General features: G+C 35.6%; 1 protein-coding gene across 2 annotated transcripts; it reads left to right on the top strand.

Annotated features, from left to right (window-relative positions):
- Positions 1–11,478: 11,478 nt before the first annotated feature.
- Positions 11,479–21,286, top strand: LOC123524772 (uncharacterized). Of its 2 annotated transcripts, none has more exons than XM_045303234.2 (2): positions 11,479–11,565; positions 18,564–21,286. In XM_045303234.2, the coding sequence occupies exon 2, from the start codon at positions 18,598–18,600 to the stop codon at positions 20,035–20,037; it is 1,440 nt and encodes a 479-aa protein (XP_045159169.1). In that variant the 5' UTR covers positions 11,479–11,565; positions 18,564–18,597; the 3' UTR covers positions 20,038–21,286. The 2 variants fall into 2 exon arrangements, with proteins under 2 accessions (XP_045159169.1, XP_045159170.1); XM_045303235.2 differs by lacking the exon at positions 11,479–11,565 and adding an exon at positions 12,872–12,947.
- Positions 21,287–24,148: the final 2,862 nt, after the last annotated feature.

Raw genomic sequence — 24,148 nt, 5'->3', positions numbered from 1 at the left:
ATGTCCAGTCATCCCGCTAAATTTCAACACTCGTGGCCTAGTGGTTCTCAACTCACTGTTCAGGCTCCTGTGACCTTGACCTTTGATCATGTGACCTCAAAATAAATAGGGGTCATCTACTCTGCATGTCCAATCATCTTATTAAGTTTCAACATTGTAGGTCAAGTGGTTCTCAAGTTATTTCCAAAAAATGATTTTACATGAACAGGCCACTGTGACCTTGACCTTTAATAGACTGACCCCAAAATCAATAGGGGTCATCTACTCTGCATGTTCAATCATCCTATGAAGTTTCAACATTCTGGGTCAAGTGGTTTTCAAGTTATTGATCGGAACTGGTTATCAATGTTCAGGCCCCTGTGACCTTGACCTTTAACGGAGTGACCCCATCCAATAAGGGTCATTTACTCTGCATGAACAATCATCCTATGAAGTTTCAACATTCTGGGTCGAGAGGTTCTCAAGTTATTGATTGGAAATGGTTTTCCATGTTCAGGCCCCTGTGGCCTTGACCTTTAACAGAGTGACCCTAAAATCGTTAGGGTTCATCTACTCTGCATGACCAATCATCCTATTAAGTTTCATCATTCTGGATCAAGTGGTTCTCAAGTTACTGACCGGAAATGGTTTTCAATGTCCAGGCCCCTGTGACCTTGACCTTTAACGGAGTGAACCCAAAATCGATAGGGGTCATCTACTTTGCATGTACAATCATTCTATGAAGTTTCAACATTCTGAGTTAAGTGGTTCTCTAATTATTGATCAGAAATGGTTTTCAATGTTCAGGCCCCTGTGACCTTGACCTTTGATGGAGTGATCCCAAAAACAACAGGGGTCGTCTACTCCAGCAGCCCTACAACCCTATGAAGTTTGAAGGTTCTAGGTCAAATGGTTCTTCAGTTATTGCTCGGAAATGAAGTGTGACGTACGGACGGACGGAAGGACGGACGGACGGACAGGGCAAAAACAATATGTCTCCTGGGGGAGACATAAAAATCCTAAATTTCCTCATCGGCAGACTAAAACCCCATGAAATGTTATCTCAATTAGGCTCCATTGTTCCCGCCGTTACATGACTGAAATACTGTTGAAAAACGGCGTTAAACCCAACACAAACAAAAGGCTCCATTGTTACTGTTACAAATATGTGAAAGCCGATGTATGCATCGAGATATCTTGAGAAGCAACATGCTAATTCGGTAAGTCACACTTGACTGAGCTACTGATATCGAAAGCTGTTGTAATTACAAGCTGGCCAATTAAACTCCGTGACCTTAGAAATAACCTCTGACGTTAAACTATTCTTTCCTAATTGAGGCGACTCTCTGACTGAACGAGTTCCATGGATTACATATTACTAAACCCGAGGATGATTGATTGATTCTTTTATTTCCTCCATTCTTGAAGAACATAACATATGTACATTCAGTCGACCAGATAGACATATATCAGCAAGTTTAAATGTAAGCAACTAAATATTATCGTTACCTTTAAATGCATGGTTAATATGTGAAAACAAACCCCATTGCGACCCTCTAATTATGCGCAACAAATTCACGCATCGAACCGTAATGGATTGACCGGGTCAATGCCTTATTGCCGTATTTACTCTACTGAAAATTTGTTGTTGGATTTAACAATTTATGTTAAATAACTAGCGTAAATACTTTACCTGACATTTTTTGGCAGTATAAAACAGACATTGCAACCAAATTTTTTCAAGATGGTCATTTTATATTTATATAGATGTGCCCTAGAAGGAAATTTTGCTATGCTTTACTTGTTAAAATTCACATTTCGTAAATGTTTTATTTCAGATCACTTGACGTATAATTCACCCATAAGTATTTTCATGTTATTATCTGATATGCGTAATGTATAAGTTTATGGAGTTATTTCCCTTGGACGAATATTAAACAACATACCAAAATATTTAAATCCTTTGTCCCACTGAAAATTTCAAACCGCCATCTTTGATTACCCACAATACCCTTTCAATGAGCCGATACCAATGCCATTCAACAATTTATATAATAGACTGTAAAATAATTTCAGGGATCAGACAGATTACAAAATGTATCAAACATAACTTAAAAACATTAAACCAATAATGCTCTACTTAACTCCTAGGCCAGAACTATAGGCCTGCATACTTTGTCTTTTGGTGAAGTTCCCTGCCGAGATGTCTTAGATATGTCCGAAACTCTTAAGCTCCTACAAGCTGATATCTAGCCTTTTGGATGAAATTCCCTTCAACGAAAACTTACAAGTCTTGCCGTTTGGATGTTCAGTTGATATCTCAAACCAAACCTAGTCAAATATGTTTCCACGAACCACTCCACCTCTGGAAACTATGGGAATATATATCGGAGAACACTGAACACATGAGCTTTCGTTGCAAGCATAAGGGACCAGGCCCGGATCCAGATAATTTTAATTGGGGCGAGGGTGGAGGGGCACAAGTTTAGAACGGAGGCGTTATCAACGAGGCGCAAAGCGCCGAAAAGGGTTGGGAATGAGAAGGGGCATCCCATTATGTAAGGGGAGTCTTCCCCTGGAAATGTTTAAAATGTAGGTATGAAATGAACTAGATCGGGGCCTAGGGTCTGTCTCTTCCAAAACGTACCTAAGTCAAAAACTACAACTCATATATTATTTGAAGCAAATTAGTCTAACTACAAATCGCTGTTTTAATTCTTGAAACTAATACAGTATAGCACATACCTCTATTTCAAACTTGGTCTTAAACACTACCATTGTTCAGCACAATAGTCTTTAACGACCAGCCTAAGCTGTGAACCAAAAGTTATATTACAAGGGCTATGCGAACATGAACAGATGCTGAAAATATGAGGGACCCTTGCCTGAATTTCCCCTGCTAAATTTCCAATTTCATTTCATTCATAGCTGTAATATTTTCTTTTTATCATCGCCAAGATATGCATTCGACAAATTATGTCGACGGTCTGCTCGGAAATGTTTTACATTTAGACTAACCTTTAGTCGCCACTGGAGCCGCTCCGATTCCAGAAGCTTTCTTGGTTCTGTAGCGTGCCAGGTGTAAAGCACCCATTCACGGGACATTTATCCAAATGTTAGTATTTTTACAGTCAGACTGTGTTACCACTGGACCACAGCGTTCTCTCTTCGCTTGCTTGTTTTATCATTTCTTTTTTGCTTACGCGGCGCTGCATCCAGCTATTGCTTATCAATTAATTTGAATGTTGAAACCTGTATTCAATTTTAGGTCGATGCTTGGATACAACCGAAGTATTATTTTGCATTCTTACTTTACATAATGGGGCCTTAATTCAAAGTCCGAGTTGTATGTTAGGAATATGTGTACTGGTGAGGATAATTTGTTTTGCAATATTTCAATATTAATAATAGTGTTACCTTTCCTGTCATTTTGATTACAATATTTAATAAATATATTTAATAAGTATACCAAACTATCTACGGCTTTCTTCCCTGACTTGCACACAAAACATCCAAAGGACAACTGTCACTACCATGATCTACCATGTCTATAGTGGCATATTTCTGCCACGAGATCGCTAGGTAGCTATCGCTATAATTTGTAAACTTTCCAGGAAATGAGTGCTTTTTTTATGAACACATTTCAGCAATACATGATACTTTCTCGACATTTTTATTTATTTCCTGAAAATGTTTTAGCGCAAAATTTTGCGTTAATGCTGGGAACTGCCACGAGATGCTCGGTAAGTATGACGATGATATTCTAAACTTTCCAGCAAAGTTTTGCATTTTTCTGAAAACACAATCGCAATAAATTATTTTTTCTCGATATGCTTTTTATTTCCAGGAAACTTTAGGCTATTGTGATTAACTTTTCCGAAAAAGTCGAAATATCAAGATAATTTCTGAAGGTATCGAGAAAGCTTATCTAGCTTATAAATGGCAGTTGTGGGCAATAACACAAAAGGTAACGAGAAAATAATGTAAATTATCGCAATAATATTTCCAGGAAATTTTCCACTAATGAGAAAATCTTTTCAGAAAACTTCGTTTTATCAAGATAATTGTCTGAAGTATCGCGATAGCTACCTAGCTATCTCGTGGCAGAAATATGCCACCATACATGTCCTACTTAATTAATTAATAAACACGAATCATCGCAAGTTTCTTTAACATGACTGACAAAAAATGCATTTGATTTTTACAAAAACAACATGCATTAAGTTTAAAAACCGTTACGTCCGTAATTCCCTGTATATCCATACAGTAATATGGTAGCGCTTTTCTGAAACTCAATAAATGTGTTTTAACGGACCTGTAAAAATGATATTGACCGAGTGCGTCCTCGGTCAATATCATTTTTACAGGTCCGTAAAAATACATATTGACCGAAACAGAAGTCTATAATTATATGCCCTTCTCAAATGTACTGCGTCCTCGGTCAATATCATTTTTACAGGTCCGTTAAAACACATATTGACCGAAACATAAGTCAATAACTGTATAATTAATTAACTTTCTGAGCAGATTCAGTGTTGTTATATTTTCTGGTCCTTCGGGATCATTGATTTCAACTCATTTAGATTTGAAGATTGAATACTGCTTAAGCCGGTGCTAGGGGGCGTGGGCAGTGTTGCATTTTCCATTACTGCTCATGAACAGACTCAATCAAACCGAGTCTGCAATTTTCACTGTTTGCCTTGTTCTCGGTGCTTCCGAGGGATCTACTTTCTAGATTTTACTATTTAAGGTAGTATCACGTTTGAATTTCCGGTGAATGACAAAAGAAAGAATGTTCAGTTCCTTTCAGAAATCGTTATGTTATGATTTAACCAAATAATTTCCGTTTCCTAATAGAATGGAATAATTCTTATATCTTGATATTGAGATTTGGTACCTTTATTACAGACAATAAACTAAAACAATACAAATTCTAACGTGACCTCAGTGAGCTCAACAAAGTATTCTCAAGCACAAATATGTGGAATGTAAAGTAAGTTACACACTACAATATCCAACCAAGATACTTACAAAAATAATGCATATGCAGAATGGAGAGATAAAAATTATTTTAACAGATCGTGAAAACTAATGACAAATTTTGACAGGTGTATGATGACTCATGACCTGCTTAAAAGTTTGCTGTTATTTCTAACTTCCAGACTTATTTTCTTAAAATTGATATTTTATATTGTAGCTTACAATTCACAAATTAAAACAATAAAAGAATATATTGTTACCTTACAGTCGTTTTTTTTTCTATCCAAATCACGTAAAAATTCCTATTGTTTCACTTATTTGTCACTACTTAGAGCAACTCACAGGGTTGCAATCTTACAAAACACATCCCTTATTTCCATATAGATATTGAGGATTTCTAATGAGCACATGTATTGGAAACACAATTTTAATAACAATTGTGTATTACAATAATGCGATGACGTGTCCTTAAAGTCGCCACCGGTAACACTACACCTATATGAAAAACATTCAGTGATTTCAATAGCAGGATAGAAGAAGATAAGAAGAAGCTCAAATACCAGAGGTTTCCCTGTTTCATAGGTGTGACAGGTGCTAAGCACCCATACTCGAACTATTATCCTAATGCTAGCAATGTTTTGTTGGAGGAGCTGGGGCTCGAACTCTTGACACCTGGTTTCATTGTCAGACAGTGTAATATTATGTTGAAAAGGCACGATGAAATAGGAAGACAGAATTGGGCTAGCGCTGTCAAAAATTTGTTGTATCGCTATGGCTTTGGTTTTGTATGGCTAAGTCAAGAGGTCGGTGATGTTAGCAATTTTATTTGTGTCTTTAAACAAAGATTAATTGACTGTATGAATCAAATGTGGCATGATAATATTCATAGCTCGACTCGTTGTGATACATACAAACATTTTAAAACTTGTTTAAATCCCGAAAGGTATTTGTGCTTGAACTTTTTATGTTAGAAAATCACTTGCAAGATTTAGATGTTCTAGCCATAAATTTGCTATCGAGACTGGTCGCCATTTTGCAATTCCAAGAGAAGATCGAATATGTAGATACTGTTTCATTAATTTTGATATTGAATGCATAGAAGATGAATTCCACGTATTTTTTAAATGTTACAAATATAGGCAAGAAAGACAAATTTTTATATATTCCTGGTATGCTGGTGGAAATGAATTCCCTCATTTTATTAATCTCATGCAATCTTCAAATGATGATAGAATTAAATACATTGCTTTTTATGTTAACGCTATTATGAAGCTAAAGGATAATGAATAGTTACATTTCTGTGCACAACTCATATTATTATATTTGTTTTATTGTAATATTGTATTATGGGCCGGAGGCCTTTATTTACAAAATAAACTTTGTTCTTGTTGTTCTTGTTCTTGTAACCAGTAGACCACTGCGTCCGATCCTCATTCAAATGGTTAATTTTCTCTCCGATTTTTGTCTGAAGTTCGCTTTTAAACCTGCCGATCAATCCGAAACCATAGGGGCAAACCGGATAGAAATAGCGCGAATGCTTAAAGCATAATGCACTCTTCTCACTACCCATCCCCTCCCCATCCCCTCCGCCCACCTCGGCCCTGGAACCTGTACGTCTTGGAGAGTGAACGTATATCTCTAACTAAAGTCTGTCCCACCTAATTTTGGACCTCAACTTTGGGCCGATATAACCTACTGAAACGCGATCCAAAGGAACAAAATATGTTTTTGTAAACTAAAAAAAAGTCACCCTCTGGAATTTCAAGGATTTTTGTTAAAATCGTCTGGTTTTCCTGTGTGGCTGAAATTTATTTTCTCTATGGGAAATCCCTTTTGTTTATTTCTGGTCGCCATTGCCGATAGATCTCCAAATTGGAGGATTACGGCAAATCTCTCGTGTTTTGATTCGAAAAAACACATGTGGTCATCGGGGTTGTTTCACAATTACTTTTTATGCAACATTTTCAAAATAAAAGTGTTGAAACCAATTTGTATCCCCACACAACCTATTTTCAAACACAATCTATTTTCGACCGCCTAGGACTTTGTATGATAAAAATCTTTACAAGCCAAATTTATCAGTTGTGATTGTTTCACTGTTTACAGCAGAGACAGAACATGTTAGGAACCTATTCGCCTTCAGTTTTGGTACTTAGAAAATTACATAAATTACATTTATGTAGCAGTACTATGTTTTCATGAGGTTTTTCTTATTACTAAAAAACCTGCATATTTCCTTGTCTACTACCTATTCTTGCTTAAGCCAATATCAGTATTTATATATCTTTTGCACTAAATGTTTATTGCTTAACACATGCTTACTGCCAGAATTGTGAAGCATCTCATTATTAAATTATTTTGAAAATGCAATCATGATGCCTGTCCTTGCAACATTTTTTTTTTCATTTTCTAAGCAATTTGAAATATTTGGAGTGTCAAAAGCTTAGCAATTATATAATACATTGTCATATGTGACAACTATCAATGTAGCAGATGTGACACCCTGGTTCTCTTGAGTAATTGAGCACATGATATATATTTCTTTAGATAATGCACTAACTTTTGGCTGCCATTTACTTTACCCTACCCCCTGTAATTTAGGTGCCAATTTAGGCAAGTGTACCTACAGTATTTTGATCTGCCATGTTGGTTTTAGTGTTTGTTGCCAGACTTGAATTTTGGGTGTATTATATTTGCCATGTTGTAATGAAACTACAGTAAAAGTTTAGTGCTGTTTCATTTTGCTGGAAGGAAAATACCACCTGTGGTTGAATTTAGGTTGTAAATTTTCAGCATGACTTCCTACTGATGGCTTTCAAAATCATCCTGCCAGGGATTCGATCAGTTAGAAACTTGAAACTTAAATTGTATGCTTTTGTAGCACTTATGTTGATAGAAAGTGTTAGACAATAAACCAAAGATTTGGACTTGCAGTTGTCCAAAACTGCACAAAAAAACTTGTTAAGCGGTTGAAAACTGGTTGTGCCGGGATATTTTATTTTTATTGTGAAGGCTGTCAATGGTGTAATGAATGAAAATATTTTATAATGCATAGTTGATTTCCGAACGTTTAATGGATGTTTTCACGCGCATTTTGAAAATTCCGGTTGTTCAAAGCTGTAGTATTGCAAGACGGTCAGTTTTTCGTTGAAATTGATAGACATAATGATGGACGTAAGAAAAGTCGTCAGTAGCGTAAAAACCTTTTTCGAGAAGGAAAAGAAGACCGGGAAGCCATGGTATTTAGGCAATATAACGAAAAGACTTGAAGTTGCCACAGGACTCCCGAAAACAACTGTCATGAGACTTGTTAATGTTAGCAGCAAGCAGAAGGTATAAAATTAAAATTAAATACAAATTCGCTTACTTTGCATGGAACCTGCCTTTATCCATTTCCCCTAAAATCCTTGTATCAACTCATCATAATTTTGTTTACATATCCACTCTGTTTAAATGTTCACGTCCGAAAATACTACAACTTGAATTGAGTACAACCCAGCTTATTCGAAAATCCGTGATCTTTTCCCTTGTCTCGAAGAAATTCAGGCATCAAGTGAGTTATGCTTTTGAAACAATATCATAAAATACAGTATTGTTCAAATGCATAATTCAAAAAAGACCTGCATCGTAGTTCGTCTTACTCTACTCGTTTTAATTCATTTTAATTCCACTGGTCTGACTGGAAGACATTTCCACTTCAACACTTGAAATTTTCAAAATAATGTCCAACACAGAACTTTTTACGTGGCACAATGACATGTAGCCAATCAGATCTGCAGTTTGAAACTGACGTCATATAGTATAGTACCGAGAACTGCATAGAGGGCACATGTATTGATGACGTATTCATTAATTTAAGGTTAAAGTATAGTCTACACATGAAAGAGACTTTTTAAAAATTTCTTTGCGGAATTAAGACCAGAAGTTTCATGAATTAGCTCTACTCAGGCGTATTTGTAAATGAGAATTTGGGTTAAGTGATATAACTGAAAGTAGAGTGGGGTTGTGTACGCCCACGCGTGGATCCAGCGGGGGTGGGGGGGGGGGGGGCAGTTCGGGATTCACCCCTCCCTGGATAATCCTGAAAAAAGGAAAGAAGAGAATAAGTAAAGAAAATGATTTTTCGAAAAGGCTACATTAGGACCGCATTTAAAGTGTATGTTGCTGCTGCTGCATATGACCTCAACGTAATTCATATTTATGTTAATTATCTCAAAGAAACAAAGACTTACCTTTACGAAAACTTAACTGTATTATTTTTCCACAAATTCAACAAGTGCGCTCATAAAAATGTGAAAATAAGGGGTACTGTATATTGTAAATAAAATTGCAGTGGAAAAATGTTCTTAAATGTCCCAGAATGCAGGAATTGAATCGCAGAGTTTTAAAATTTTCCGTGGGAGCCATGCCCCCGGCACACCTTTCCTGGTCGGCAACTTTTCTATTTCAGCATGTTCAACAAAAACTTATTGACAACACTGTACTTGTAAATGGGTAACTTCCACACAAAAAAAATCAAATTATTTACTGTATAAAGGCACATTTTTGTCATACTAAGGGTTCGGTCGCCCCCTCCCATCCCCCGCCCCACTACACATCCGCAGAGTCTAGTCCGGATCCATGCTGTTTGCTAACAGTTTCTGTAATTCCAGTAAATTTTGAAAGCGAAGACCAGTCTGCGCAGATGCGCGGGCTGGTCTGGATCCATTCTGGTCGCAAACGCATTATGTTGGATTTCTCATGGCGCGGCTCATATGGGTCATCGCCAGAAATGAAACAATAATACGACGAACGAGAATGGAAACATTCAGACCAAAAAAAAAAATATCTTATTTTAACAAGACTTTAGTTTATTTTTCACCTTAATGGTAAAATTCTCCGAATATTCCTATTCCATTACCATTTGAAATGCAGATGTTTCCATTTATTATGTTAAAAACTTTGAATATTTTACTCGTGGTGTTTCGCATCAAATTTTAGCGTACTTTTGAAGAAATAATGGTCACTTAATGCCTTATGTATTATATTAACAAGGTGCTTTTGTTATTGTGCAATGCTGTAATGTTTGAGTGTAAACACGATGCTATGTATTTCATTGATCCAAACTAAAAAGAATCTAGAGAACGAAAATTTTCTGTTAGCGATATGCTTAATTTGAACAAAACTTAGAACTTAAAACAAACCCAGAATATCTTTTTTATACATCAGAAATTGTTTTATGCATGTCTGAGCTGTATCCTGTAAAAATGTATGGACCCAAGGTTACACACCTGTGGAAACACATCTACATTTATCAGTATTTAACGATTGTCATGTATGCAACGGAAATAGTTGATCGACATTCAAAAATAAATATTTTATCATGTAGTATCGCATCGGACCTTTAATATTTCTTTGCAGAACACATCTACGGTATATCTCAGGCCTACAGCACGTTGCAAGATAGACGAGTTCGACCAAGGCGTGGTGCGGAGAGTAATTTATGGCATGAATGGTAGAAGCAAGCATATTCCTGTTAGAGCATTAATGAAAAAGTTGAAGGAAGCTGATATAAACGTTTCAAAATCTAGCATTCATAGAACTGTCCTGAAGATGGGATTTAGGTGAGTGGACAAAATACAGAGAATTAAATCGTCTGTTACAATGTCCCGAATTTGAGTCATTAAATACAACAATTGTCATATATAAGCAATCAGTCCATTGTATAAGTCAGTAGTAATAATTTACTGACCGTTAGGAATACCTCCGGGTGCATTTCCACTCATATTTCATGCATGGGCGAACAACTGACAATGTACAATTTCTTCGCATGGTGAATCAATCACCACAGGTGAGTGCTCAAACCCACAAAGTTCATGGGCAAGCATCGCTAACCGTGACTCGGCTGCCGGCAGTTGACCCTACTTAGTTAAGGCCTACAAAAAATTCTTTGTTTCCGGTAACATGCTAAAAAAAAACTTAGGGTTAGGTAGGTCGGTATTTTTTTTTTTTGGAATTTTCTTTTATCAAGGGAGACTTTTCGGAAATTAATTTTGTGTCAAAAAATGAATAAAAATTAAGGGGTTATGCCTTTAGAGCATCAGTTAGTTGATTTCTAACATCACTGGCCATGTTTAAAGCATAAAAAGTGCAGTTTTGCAACTTTTTGTTAAAAAGTTGAAAAAAAATATTCTCCAAGGCCATAAAAACATATAGGGTCAGGCCAAAAATTTAGGGTAGGTCGGGATACCGGAAACAAACAATTTTTTTTTACGCCTATAATAATGTGTGTTGCCCAGCTCTTCGGCCGCGGTATCATGGAATCATTTCTGGTTGAATTGTTGTTGTCTAAACTTCTAAAATAATATGACTTAAAAATATCTCTTCAATTTGCCGTAAAAAAACTGCTAATTAGTTATTATTGGATTTCTGCAAAACAAGGAAAAAGAAACCAAAAAAAAAAAAAAAAAAAAAAACCCGCTCGTCTGTAAGGGGAAATAATACCGCGTCGTATGAGATTTGTATGTCAACACCGGTTATGTTATCTGCAACGTATCTGCACGTGACAAACAGGCGAACTGTCAATTCAGGGAGAGTGAAGACGATGATTGATAAGGAAATTAAACGGTTCGTACAATGTTTATATATTATTCAAGAAAACGTTTGAACACAACAAAAGTTATTTCATGTAGAATGGCATAGTTAAGAAAATTATTGATTTCCTACTTTCGGTTTCGGACTTTATAATAGTAGTAATTGCCAATTAGTAAAGAAAAATTAAAATTTATGTACAAAAATATTACTATAATCGTTTTCTGAAACATTGAACATAAGCTTTTGAGCAGCCCTAAGTAATTTAGAACAGTTGTAGAAATTAACCACAGGAAAGATAACTCTTGCATTGTTGCAAAAGCCCAGATTCATGATTTCCAAAAAATGTGTCCACAAAACTCGCATTCACTTTTCAAACCTATCTTATCATGTTGCGTAGAAGGTATTTTAAAAAATGTATGATTTTAAGACTTAAAAATGTGCAGATTACAAATTATACACTGTTTTCGAAAGTGAAAGTACCATGTATTTGAATGGGGCTAATTACTCACTTATATTTTTTTTGGTGCCTCTCCCCCATGAGTGGTGGGGCATATAGATTTGTTCTTGTCCGTCCGTCTGTCTGTCCGAAGTTCGTGACACGCCTAGCTCAAAAAGTATTTGATATAAATTAATGAAACCATACATGAGTCTTTATCATGATATGAACTTGCGCACCTTCTATTTTTCGTCTGGCTCCGCCCCCTAATTTTAGAGTTATGGCCCCTGAAATAGTCAAAAGATACATGACCCTTACATTTCCTGGTTGTGTGCGCGCACGTGTGTGTGTGTGTGCGTGTGCTTTTTTTTGTCGTTTAATGTATAAACATAAGATTAGTAGTTATATCTCCCACATGTTTACATTTTGGCAACTTCTATTACACCGTTCGGCAGGTTTCCAACAAACCTTACAGGAGTTATCAGTGCCAAACCCAGCTATACATATCGGCATGTTCATGTTGTTTAGTGATTTTCATCTGACTTATGGCCTTTGATTCGTCGTATTTTACATTGTTTAACTTATTTCCTGTATACATTTAGGCTGAATTTCTCAAAACCTTATGAGTGCTTAGTGTGAAGTATAGCTCTGCATATTATTCTCATGTTCTGATGAAATGATCATGACTCGTTACTTGTCAAATTCTTTGATCTGTGCTACCTCTCCTAGACCGCTTTGTTAGAATTTCTGCATAGTACTGATGGGAACTATACGTTTTTCCTGTTAAACGACCTCTACTTCTTTTTTTTAAAATGAGTCTGACCGAAATAAATTATCTTATCTTATCTTATCTACAATTAAGTCATATCATGGACTTTAGTAAAACAAGTATCAGTTTGTTTATGATAACGCTATTTTCGTTTAAATAATTGAAGTAACGTTGATTAGGAAATAGGACAGAACTTTTCATAGGTATATGGTAGGTAGATATTACTTTTTATTTTATTGCTGCATAAAATAATTTTCTTTTTTAGAAAAACATGTGCACACATTGTTTTAAAGGGTCTGATGTCTTCTCTTAATTCTATAAAACAAAAGCTAATCTATTACAAATAAGCTGTAAACAAAAATAAATACTAATATTATATACCCTTCTCAACTGCGCTCATTGGTCGAAAGGGATGCACGCGCGGGTCTGCAAAAAGCGATATTGACCCACAAAGGTGACAATGTCTCTTGTGATATCACTTTTTCTTATGTGTATGAAATATGGGCCAGTCAAATGAGTGCATTTGAGAAGGGCATATAATTATAGACTTCTGTTTCGGTCAATATGTATTTTTTGCGTCCTCGGTCAATATCATTTTTACAGGTCCGTTAAAATACATATTGACCGAAACATAAGTCAATAACTGTATAATAAATTAACTTATGTTTCCAATTAGTTCCCATTTTGGCATAAAAAGAAATCCAGTTTGTTCTAACGGATATAAAAACATTATTACTACAATTTGTAAGAAGATCCTTGGAAGCATAGAACGTAACCAAGCAAAACGGTAGAGTCTGTTCATGAGAGGTAATGAAATCTGCAACTCCCCTCTCCTCTCTCCCCTACAGTAGAATTTAATGTTCTCCATTATTCCAAGTGACCAGAAATATACCAACACTAATTTAACAAAAGATTTCGATGGATTCAATAGTAATTCGAGTAATGGTACTATACCATAGACTACAATTTTTTCTTTTCAATGTAACTGGTTAAAATACTTTTCATAACAGTTACTTCATAACAACATTTCATAGTAAAAACTCGCCCCTTTCCGTTCCTTTAGTGTCATTGAGTTTATTGAAAAACCTTTTATAATGGTGTTCCACTTTAGCCGATATTATGCTAGTCTTACGTCGTTATAAGCTACTTATGGTGAGCCGAACCAGTGATGAATTAATTATACTAATCAAAGCACCTGCATAACATTATTTCTACTCAGCTAGCTTGCCTTAAAGACCGGTAATTCTACTAAGTATATATCAGCTCGAAAACCCATTCTTTCCGATCCTACGAGGATGATTAAAATAAGTACAAAGACTTCAGCTCGAAGTTTCATCGAGTCGGTAATTTGAAGGAATTTCGATTTCTAATTCGGGGGGAGGGGGGGGGGGATTACAGGAAAAAAATCAAGAATGAATATCGAACAGGAAAAATCTCAGTTTCCCCTAAATGCACACGTTTGCAAGCTCGCACGGACGCTAGAAGGAATAATAGAAACTCTTGGATTTGCTCAAGATGAAATCTTATTAGCGAAATACACATCTGTGTTTTCGAGGCACATGACGCATATTTTAGAATGACTCCTGGACGATATAACATATTATATAGTAATATAATGTTACTAGTTTTCGAGTAACTTCGAAGCCAGATTTTACATGAATCGGCAGGAAATGATAAATATATGTGTTCATCATATATGTAAAAATACAAAAATATAACTGACTTATCATTCTACATTAAAATAGCCACAGAAAGTAAAAAAATATCTTTTTCTCGCTCAAGATATCCGTATTGTATTCATGTCTGTGGCAGTAAATTTCTCTCTCTATATATTTTACCGAACAAATTATCTAAAATATGTCACGTTAACCTTATCATTATAGAAACAAATAACATGTAAGCAAAATACAACAACAACAACAAAAATAACAAGAAATATCTTTAAAAATGATGGTCGGCGAATTGTAATAAGGAAAGAAGTTTATGAATTTTTCATCTAACATTCATCTTTCATCTAACATTTTTCAAATTGCAAAACTAAACACCGCACTTTAACAATTTAAATGGTTCTCTTTTAATTTTTCGCAAAGGTTTCGTAGGGTTGCAGTTTTGTTCGTTTATCCTTAGACGAATAATTACAGCAGTAGTTTGATGAAGATTCATGAAGCGGTTCATGAGAAGAGGTCATTGAACGTGTTTATATTTTTAGCTAAATTGGTCCCTATCCCCATTTGTAACAAAATAGCAGGATACCTTACGAAATTGTTACACATCGAGTTTGATAAAAATCCATTACATTTTAGTGGTTAATGCGAAGAAAGGCATGTCTACTTTTAGCTATAGTGGTCCCTAATAGGGCCCAAGTTCCTATATAAATAAATTTGGAAGAGGACCTTATAATGATGCTCCAGACCAAGTATGACAAAGATCCACCAAGCTGTTCATGAGACGCTGTATAAAGGCATTTCTAGTTTTAGCTCTAGCAGCCCCTAAATAGGGGTCAAATGTCCCAGCTGAACAAAGTTGGCTGCGGGCCTAATAAAGATGCTACAAATCAAGTTTGATTAGAATACATGAGAAAAAATCAATTAAAGCATTTTTTATTTATTATTTTTATTTATTTCTAAAATAGGCCAACTGATCCCGCTTTAACAAATGCATATTCGCTATTCATGAATCTTTGGACAATGACGTCACACCTATAAAAATGTAAAGGTCAAGCAAAACATTCAATTGTAATTATTTCAATATTTCTGTTTCATAAGCAAAGTTTGACCGTAGTCATATCACATAGATAAACTGTACGCAGCGTACCTTCATTTCAGTGTAATGAGATTCAGTCATTATATAGCATATACATGTACATAATAAAACAGATTTCAACTGAGTTCAATATTTGCATACCATACTAAAGAAAAATATTCATGTATAATAAATCAGTTAAATAAATTATAACAAATATATCAAAGCAAACAAGTACTCATTTTAATATGCAATCTGGGTAAGTCACAAAAGCAAGAAACCTTTTCATATACAGACGACAATTGTAAAAAGGAAAATCTTTTAAAAAGCACTTCTCTACATAAAAGACTCTTATCACACCCTTATTCATGTGATACGCAGACCGTATTCAGCTCTTTCTTTAATTTGATATATGTTGGTATTTGAACAGGTTTTTATCATATTTATTAAACTTACTTACCATTTTGAGATATATCAATATTCTTGCTAAATATACTGAGCTAAGGTTAGCTTTAAAACTGTGAACAGCGTCGTTTAGGATAAACGCTTTGTCTACATTTCACTCAGCGGAGCACAATCAACAGAGTGAAAGAAATTATCTATAATGCGTTATCAAATAGTTTGATTTGCAAACTGAAGTCACGTGGCATATGTAACGAATTCGTTTTTAGACGGCGTTCGCCGAAAAATAAAATTTATTGAATAAACATTGTTATAGCAACTACAATTACAAGTTTTCAAAAGGCATGTATTTTACAAGAACAAGATGGCAATGGCATCAGTATAAAATATAACAAATTTGCGAAATGGATAAATTGACTAAATTTCTTATTATCATTCTAGATTTTCCGACATTAGATTTGTGAATTTTTGTATATTTGGCCGCGTTTAATAATACCGTTTAAAATATTTTTTTTCTGAGAGATCTGTACTTGGGACATATTGGAAGAAATGTTATTCAGATTTAATTCTTACATGTAAACTGTCATCATTAGATCCGGGAAACATCAAGTCACTGTTCAAATATTTGTATTCTTCAGAGGACACGCCTGCAGAGTAATGTGCTTTCCTTCACATTAAAAAGTAACCCATCTTTTGTTTTATAATTGTATGTAAAATATTAACCTAGGGATACAGTGAAGGCCAGGCTAAAGTCTAATTTTTTCGTGCGCTTAAAAAAGTTCTCTGGTCTTTTAATATAACTTGTGCGCGATATATAATTATTCTGTAAAATTATTTATATTTATTCTCTTATTGATAATTTCTTTAATGATTTTATTGTAAAAACCAAAGTGCGTCCACGGACGTAATTTTAAAGTTTAATTTTTTTATCCATTATCGTACAAGTCGCAAAAAAATTTAGTTCACACAGTACAATAAATCATTTAAGGAAAACTTAAATCGAAGTTTCATCGCATCATCATTCGGCACTCGAAATATTTGATTAATTATTTATTATAAGTGGTCATAAAATATTAGTGCATATTATAGTGTTATCTGTATAATTTCGACTCGGAGTTCCGTCAAGTAATTTCTTGAAGTAACTCGAAGAAATTCAGTTAACTCATGAAACTGAACTAGTCATTATCAGAGGATTTGTACATGTATATATTTTGCAATGAGTACATAAGTTTACACCTGTAATCTTCTGATAAGTTTCTCATTTACTAACGACACAATCATTCAAGTGCTAAATATCCAACAGATTATGAATGTAGATAGTTAGATAGATATATTAACTGTTAGACAGACAGACTTAGATACATGTATGTACTCACAAGGTCGACAGATATCATACTTTGCAAACTTCTTTTTATATACCATTTTTGGAAAGACGGACATATTATATTATGGCGCATGCGTCTGTCTGTCTGTCTGTATGCCCATCATGAGCGCATAAACCAAATCAGAAGGTCAAAGGTCAAGGTCACAAATGGAGCTCAAAAGTTAAATTTGTCCTTTATATTATGTGTCCAGAGCATAACTTTATAACCATTCAAGGCATTGAAATCAATCACGGCATATAGGTAGGTGGCGACGACCCAATATTGTACTACTTTTATTCAAAATTGGACACACTTCTCGAAACTCTTAATGCACTCTCAAGGTCTTTGCAATATCTTTCTTATTACTGACAGTATAATTTCTTGGAATTTCTTAAACATTTTGAAAAATAACTCGATGTTAAGAACAAAATAATGCCATGATATTATTTTGTTTATTTCACGGTCTAATCTCAACTTCAAAAATTCATGAAAGAAACTTTCAAATGTTAATGTCTTGATTTTACAAACGAATACACTATGTTATAAGGCAAGATAAACCTGACGAAATAAAGTCTTTATTCTGCCATATTTTTGAACAAAATAAATTTGTTTAATACCTGACTTTGTAATTATAAATGAATAAAACTCGGCGGTCTAGTGGTAACACGCCTGACTGTCAATCTAGAGGTCCGGTATTTGAACCTCGGTCATGACACTGGACCACACCTAACTGAGAGGTAGGCCAGTACTGGGCCTTCCTAGGAAAGACGGCTTCTCGTTTCCTACACTCAGGCCACGTTAAAGAACATGTCCACTCGCAAAGAGCAAGACAGGCATGTATTGAATGAAATTCTCCCTGTGTTCAGAGGGCTTTCCCTCGCTCTGTCCCCATGGTCAGATCACTCTGTGTCTGTACTAGTAGACGATGAATGTGAATGCGCTTGTATGTAAAGCACCTTCGAACGTGTTTATCATGAAAATGGTGCGCACATTTGTACAACTTGACTGTTACAAGTTTAACAGATCATTCTTGGCAAATTGTGCGAGACATTTCATAAATGTACTTTTAGAATTATAAAAGAAATCGCCAAAAATATAGAGGGGGTGTTATACGTTTAGTTTTGTGCATTTAATCGAATTTAATAGAATGTTATTTAAAATGTCATGGTGTCACTGATAGACCGTGTCTGTGTTACCATTCCTAAATTTCAACTATTTCAACAACGAAACCGCAATCTGAATTTCTGTTGATGAAATATTACATTAACTTTTCAGTATAATATCCATATATATTTTGGTTCTTTATCTTTTCTTACAGAGCTAAATAGATAACAACTATCCCAAGAAGTAAAATGAATAGGCAATTTGGAGAAGAAGAGTTATCACGTTTGATCTATACCACTCTTGATACAGTAGGATTTCAGCGAGAATGTGTCACATTCAGGTCGAAAGCCCAAACAAAAATCAATGAAAGCTTAAACAGTAACTTTGCCAAGTATGAGATACCATTAACACATTTGTTTGTTGGGAGCACGAGTGAAGGTACTGCACTGGGAAATAGCGATACCGACTTTATGACAGTAATACCAGATAGCGTATGCGTTGATAAAGCAAACACAAGTGGTTACTTCAATTTTTTTGAGGCTGATTACACCAACACAGCCCCGGGATACACAAAAGTTGTTATTGCAAATTTGGATGAAGAAAGCCCGTTTCAGATCTTTTTTGATGATTCTCAAATGTACAAGTCCTCAGCTGGGCGTGCATACATATCTAGTACAATTTTCAGAAACTTTCACTATCAAATTGCGCAAGCGATACCTGTGTCTGCATACTTTCACCAGTCCAATGAAAATGACTGTACTAAGACAAGTGGTCCGGCGACGACATTGCAAATTGGGTATGCTTTAAATGTAGACAATGTCTTTTCTGTGTATTTCTACGGCAGCAGTCACTTACGTAGCTGGGCTGTTAGGTTAAGGTCTTGTAAATGGCCATCCGCGGATTTAATTCGGGAAATTTCGCAGATGGAAGGTTATATTGTACCAGTTGGCAATAAGTTCAGTGACACCCAAAACATCGAATGGCGCATATGTTATACTACTGCAGAAATGAAATTGGTAGAATCGCTAAACGATGTTCAAGTTAAATTGTATATCCTACTTAAAATGGTAGCTACCAAAATGATAAGACCACTTTATAAAGAAATGACCTCTTATGTAGTTAAAAATGTAATTTTTTGGGTGTCGGAAACTCAGCATGAACAGCAGTTTCGTCCAAATTTATTGGTTGATTTATTGTGGAAGTCTTTGATTTTCATAAAATACTGTTTAGAGAACAATCACTTTCCAAACTATATGATATCTGAAAGAAATATGCTGGGCAACGCGGTAGATTGTAAAGAAAAGCAACACACAATACGCTTCCTGTCGGAATGCTTGGAAAAAGGAGGATCGATAATCCTCATGATACCAGAATTACAGGAATGCATGAACCGTATCTTAAAAGTCCCAAATTTAGTACTCTACAGAGATTGGAGAAATCAAGTAGAACAACTTCTGATTGCTTCGGCAATATACAAATCTGATCATTTTGATTTAGGAATGTTGTCCAAAAGCACACTTTTTGGCGACTTAGAATGGGAGTATTTTAAAGACGAAAGGTACCTAGATACTTGGATCAAGCTTTTCAGTTTGGTAGTACCAGAGTGGATGGGCCTGATACTTACAGGAAAAATCGGAGAAATGATTGAACTGTTTTTCAAAAGATTGCAAGCAATGCCTTCATTATAACGGAGATTTGTTTTGCAATTACCCATTACATTACCATTTCTAAAGTCTATGTAGGTGTAGTGCGGCAAAATACATATACAGCATATTTGTTGAAAATACATCAGTTGCTTCTTGCTTCATCCATTTACGAGGATCGTTCAAGATTTTAAGAACTTGTGACGCCGATGTCTAGGGGAAAAAGTAATTAAACGTTTGATTATTTAATCCCTAAACGTGTGTCAAGTTCAAGTGATGCAAAATTATTTATGCATGCTTCTCTTTACGTCAGCTATAACACCAAACGCTAAGTCGACGCGATTTTGTGCGTAATTGATACGAGTCTCAAACAATGTGATATTTCAAACAATTAACATGCATTATAAATGTTATTATTTTTGAAAATGTAATCATAAAACTCCGTACAATATCTGAGGGCGCGTTCAGTGTGCATGAGAGGTCCTCTAAAAATATTTGTTAAATAGTGTAGGCGGTTATTTGAGTGCAAGAAAATTGAGCGTGATAGTCTGAAATTTTATATATTTGCGAATGCCTTACACATTGTGCAATTGAAGTGAACTTTTTATTTCTCACTTTATCCCATTTAGCCGAGGTTTTATATTCAAAAGCGATACCTTTCGACAAATATCAAAGGTTTTAAAAATACACTATTTATCACCATGGAAACGGTCAAAAATTTTAAATCATCAGTGATATGTTAATTTTCATGTATTTTTCTAATAGTGCAGTGGACGCAACAGTGCAGTGGTAACACTGTTTGACTACGAAAGTAGGGGTCAGGAGTTCGAGCCCCCACTTCTTCAACTAAATTTACTAACATTGGGATAAGAATCCCGTGTATGGGTACTTTACACCTGACACGCTAAAGAACCAGGGAAGCTAAGCTAACTAAAAGTGAAGAGAATGACTTGATGTCACTACCTACTGGAACGTTTGGTATTCTGGCTTTTGCATCTGTTCAATCAATAAACCAATGCCAGCTTAGAACCTTACACAGAATTCGATATAACTGTGTCGCCAGAAGTATATTATGAAGACGCAGACAATATAAAAGGATTCTTATAACAGCAGCTCGATCTGGGATGCGCGCCCAGAGTGATCCGACCTTGCAAAATCCACGAGAGCAGAATACAAAATCCTAGATCTAGCTACTGTTATATTGACCCTCTTATTATATACCTCTACCTTGTTATTTGTTGTTTTGTTATTGAACGTAATCTTCAAAGTTTATCCATATTAAAATGGAACTAAGTGAAGTTTTTATGTGCACTATTTATAGAACTGTGTCAGGTCATGCATATTAATGAAAGTAGTCCGGCAGCATACAATACGAAAGGTACAATACGGATTTCAAAATGTACCCTGTGGCTTTCTCTAATTATGAAATACAAGCTGAATTTTTACAGAATTTATATAGGTATACAATAAATGGTATAATTGTTACTAAAAGCGTTGTCATAAATAACGCTCAATCGAAACCGGTAAAGTGGTATTTTCTAAAACGTAATTTCGGTCGCACATACTCTCTGATATAAAGTTATTGGCGTGTTGTGTCTGATATCAATGAAACTTCGCAAAAATAGGCAATGAAGCTTTATATATGGTATTATGTGTTTTAACGGCAGGTTACCTCAAGTAAACATGTTTCTGGATTTATCAAAGTGCAACATATCGGACAACAAGTATGATACATTATGTTAGTATACAGAATAGTTTGATTATTGATGGTGCTGATGATTATGCAAATAAATGCCATCAATAAAATATGTATTGCTCCCGAAGTTAATTATAGTTTTTAACAAATAAATAAAGTACACAGGTACAAGGTAGCAATCCCACGTGAGTTTTGAATACTGTGTAAGGAGAAAACGTCTTGATTCAGGTAACATTTTGCCTATAATTTTCTTTACTATTTTATGGCTTTTTATGAAACAAAGTGCGTCGAAGACAGCAAAGTGAGTGCTTTCCTCCACACAAAGCGTCAACCATCAGTTTTCAGTACTTCTACTCGTCCAACTGTTTTTCTTGGAGTAACTGTGTAGATAATGTATTCGCGAAGTGTATGAGAAAAGTACTGAGAACTGAGCACAGTCGTTTTCTGCGGAGGAATACACTTTCTCTGTTATCAACGCCTTTTAGCCTATATTCCCGTACCGCCAAAATTCGATCAGTTAACTGAATTCGTCGTACGCATATTTCTATACAAAGAAATATTGCAAGGCAAACGATTAAATTGTAAAAAGTAACCATTTTTACAATAAATTCAAGATATGAAGTTAGTACTCACCAAAACAATGCATCGGCAAAAGTTTATCCGGTTGCCATTTTGATTAAACTCCAGGGTCACGACCTATTTTCGAACAAGGGAAGCTACTTCAATAATCAGTCTGTTTTAATTACACTGCACACATAAAACAGCGCTGCACACAAATTTAAACTGATTGTAACTGGTAAACAAGTGTAACTTTTGAAAAATGTAATTTGAAAACTATTTTAACAGTCTTAAACATATTTACAGTTTTTTGGCTTTAAGTTTACTGCTCATTTTCTATGTTTTCACAGTTGGGGCACAGAAATGGAGCCCCACACCTCAAAACCCTTACAGGGGTGCAGAAAGCAAGGTGGGCCCACCCATTACACCTGTTACAACACCCCCACTTTACAATAATGATGTAGAGAAATTTAGTTGCGTCAGGGGAGAACTTCTTGCAAATTATGCATTTTTCCTCTTCATCAATTTCTTCTTCACTGTCGCTGTTAAGTCTTATTAGCAGCATGCTGAGAGTTCCTGCCCCTGATCACTGAAAGACCGGATGTACTGGCCACAGGAGACTTTACAGTTGTACTGTTTCAGTTGTTATATTTTTTCTGTTTGTCATTATGGTCCTTGATTTTGTCTATAATTTCATCTTCTGTGATAGGTTTTCCACCAATAACTTTGCTGAGTGTGTTTCTTTCTTTTTCAGCAGTTTGAACATTTTCAAGAATTTTGCCACCTTTACACAATAAAACATTTTCAGCTGATTTTGGCACATTGGAGTTTCCTGAACTTTCTGTTGGTGGATTCTGGGATTTGAAGGTAGTAGCTGGTGCTACTACTGAATCAATGACAACTGCTGAATTGAATGGATGGATTCCGCATCTCTTGAAAGCAGCAACAATATCTGGCACATTGAGGGTAGATAAATATACCTTGCAGGCTAGTTGACATCATATCTGGTTATTAATCGCCCGCCTGACACTTTCATGTACTTTGGGCAAGCAGAATTCCAGGCAACCTCGAATGGGCCAAAACAGCTCACGTCAAGGGGCAGGAGAATGTGCGAACAGTGAGGCGGCAAAACAAACTATATGATTTTCTGAGACTTGGCCCATTCTATTAGCCCAAGAGAGCAGTGTGACTTGTGACCATCATACAGGACTAACACATAGTCATTATCACGTGAAGAAAGGTATTTCTGCAAATGGTCTTTCGTGTACTGACAGAAAATTTCAGTATTTGACCATCCATTTGGTGAGACTGTGCCCTTTGATCCAGGAGTAGAGCCGTCCATCAATCCATCAATCATGCGTGCGCCTGGGAAAATGAAAAAAGGGCGGAACCTGCTGTCAAATCCCATTGACACACCCAATGAGAGTAGATGTCTGCGACTTGCCTGAAGTTACAGCCTGTGTCTTGTAAACTTGTAAAATTTTCCAGCGACAAACTTTGGTGGCTTATGGTCAATATTCAGTCCTTTTTCATCGACATTGAAATTCTGTTTGTTTATCTTCAAGATCATATTTCACTGAAATTCTTTTAAGGTCTGTGAAATAATTGTCAACTGCATGTCTAGTTGCACTCTTTGCTCTGGCCATCTCCAATGCTCTTGGCTTTTTCAATTTAAGTTCTGGCCAGCGTCACAAGAAATTATAAAGCCACTTGTCAGATACAGGTCTGTCATCCTTTGTTCTAAGTCCAAGTTCAATGGCATAATCTGTGGCTATGTTCATGGTTTCTTGGCGGGTATAACCATATCCCACTTCTGCCATAGTGTTAAGATGTTGAGCCAGAAGAGACTCATGCTGCTGACTAAAGATTGGAAACACCCCTGACTTGACAGTGTCCACACTG

This window comes from Mercenaria mercenaria, chromosome 3, assembly GCF_021730395.1.
Source record: "Mercenaria mercenaria strain notata chromosome 3, MADL_Memer_1, whole genome shotgun sequence".
NCBI classification, from domain to species: Eukaryota; Metazoa; Mollusca; class Bivalvia; order Venerida; family Veneridae; genus Mercenaria; species Mercenaria mercenaria.
The sequence above is the reverse complement of the archived record's forward strand: the minus strand, read 5'-3'. Positions and strand labels throughout refer to the sequence as shown.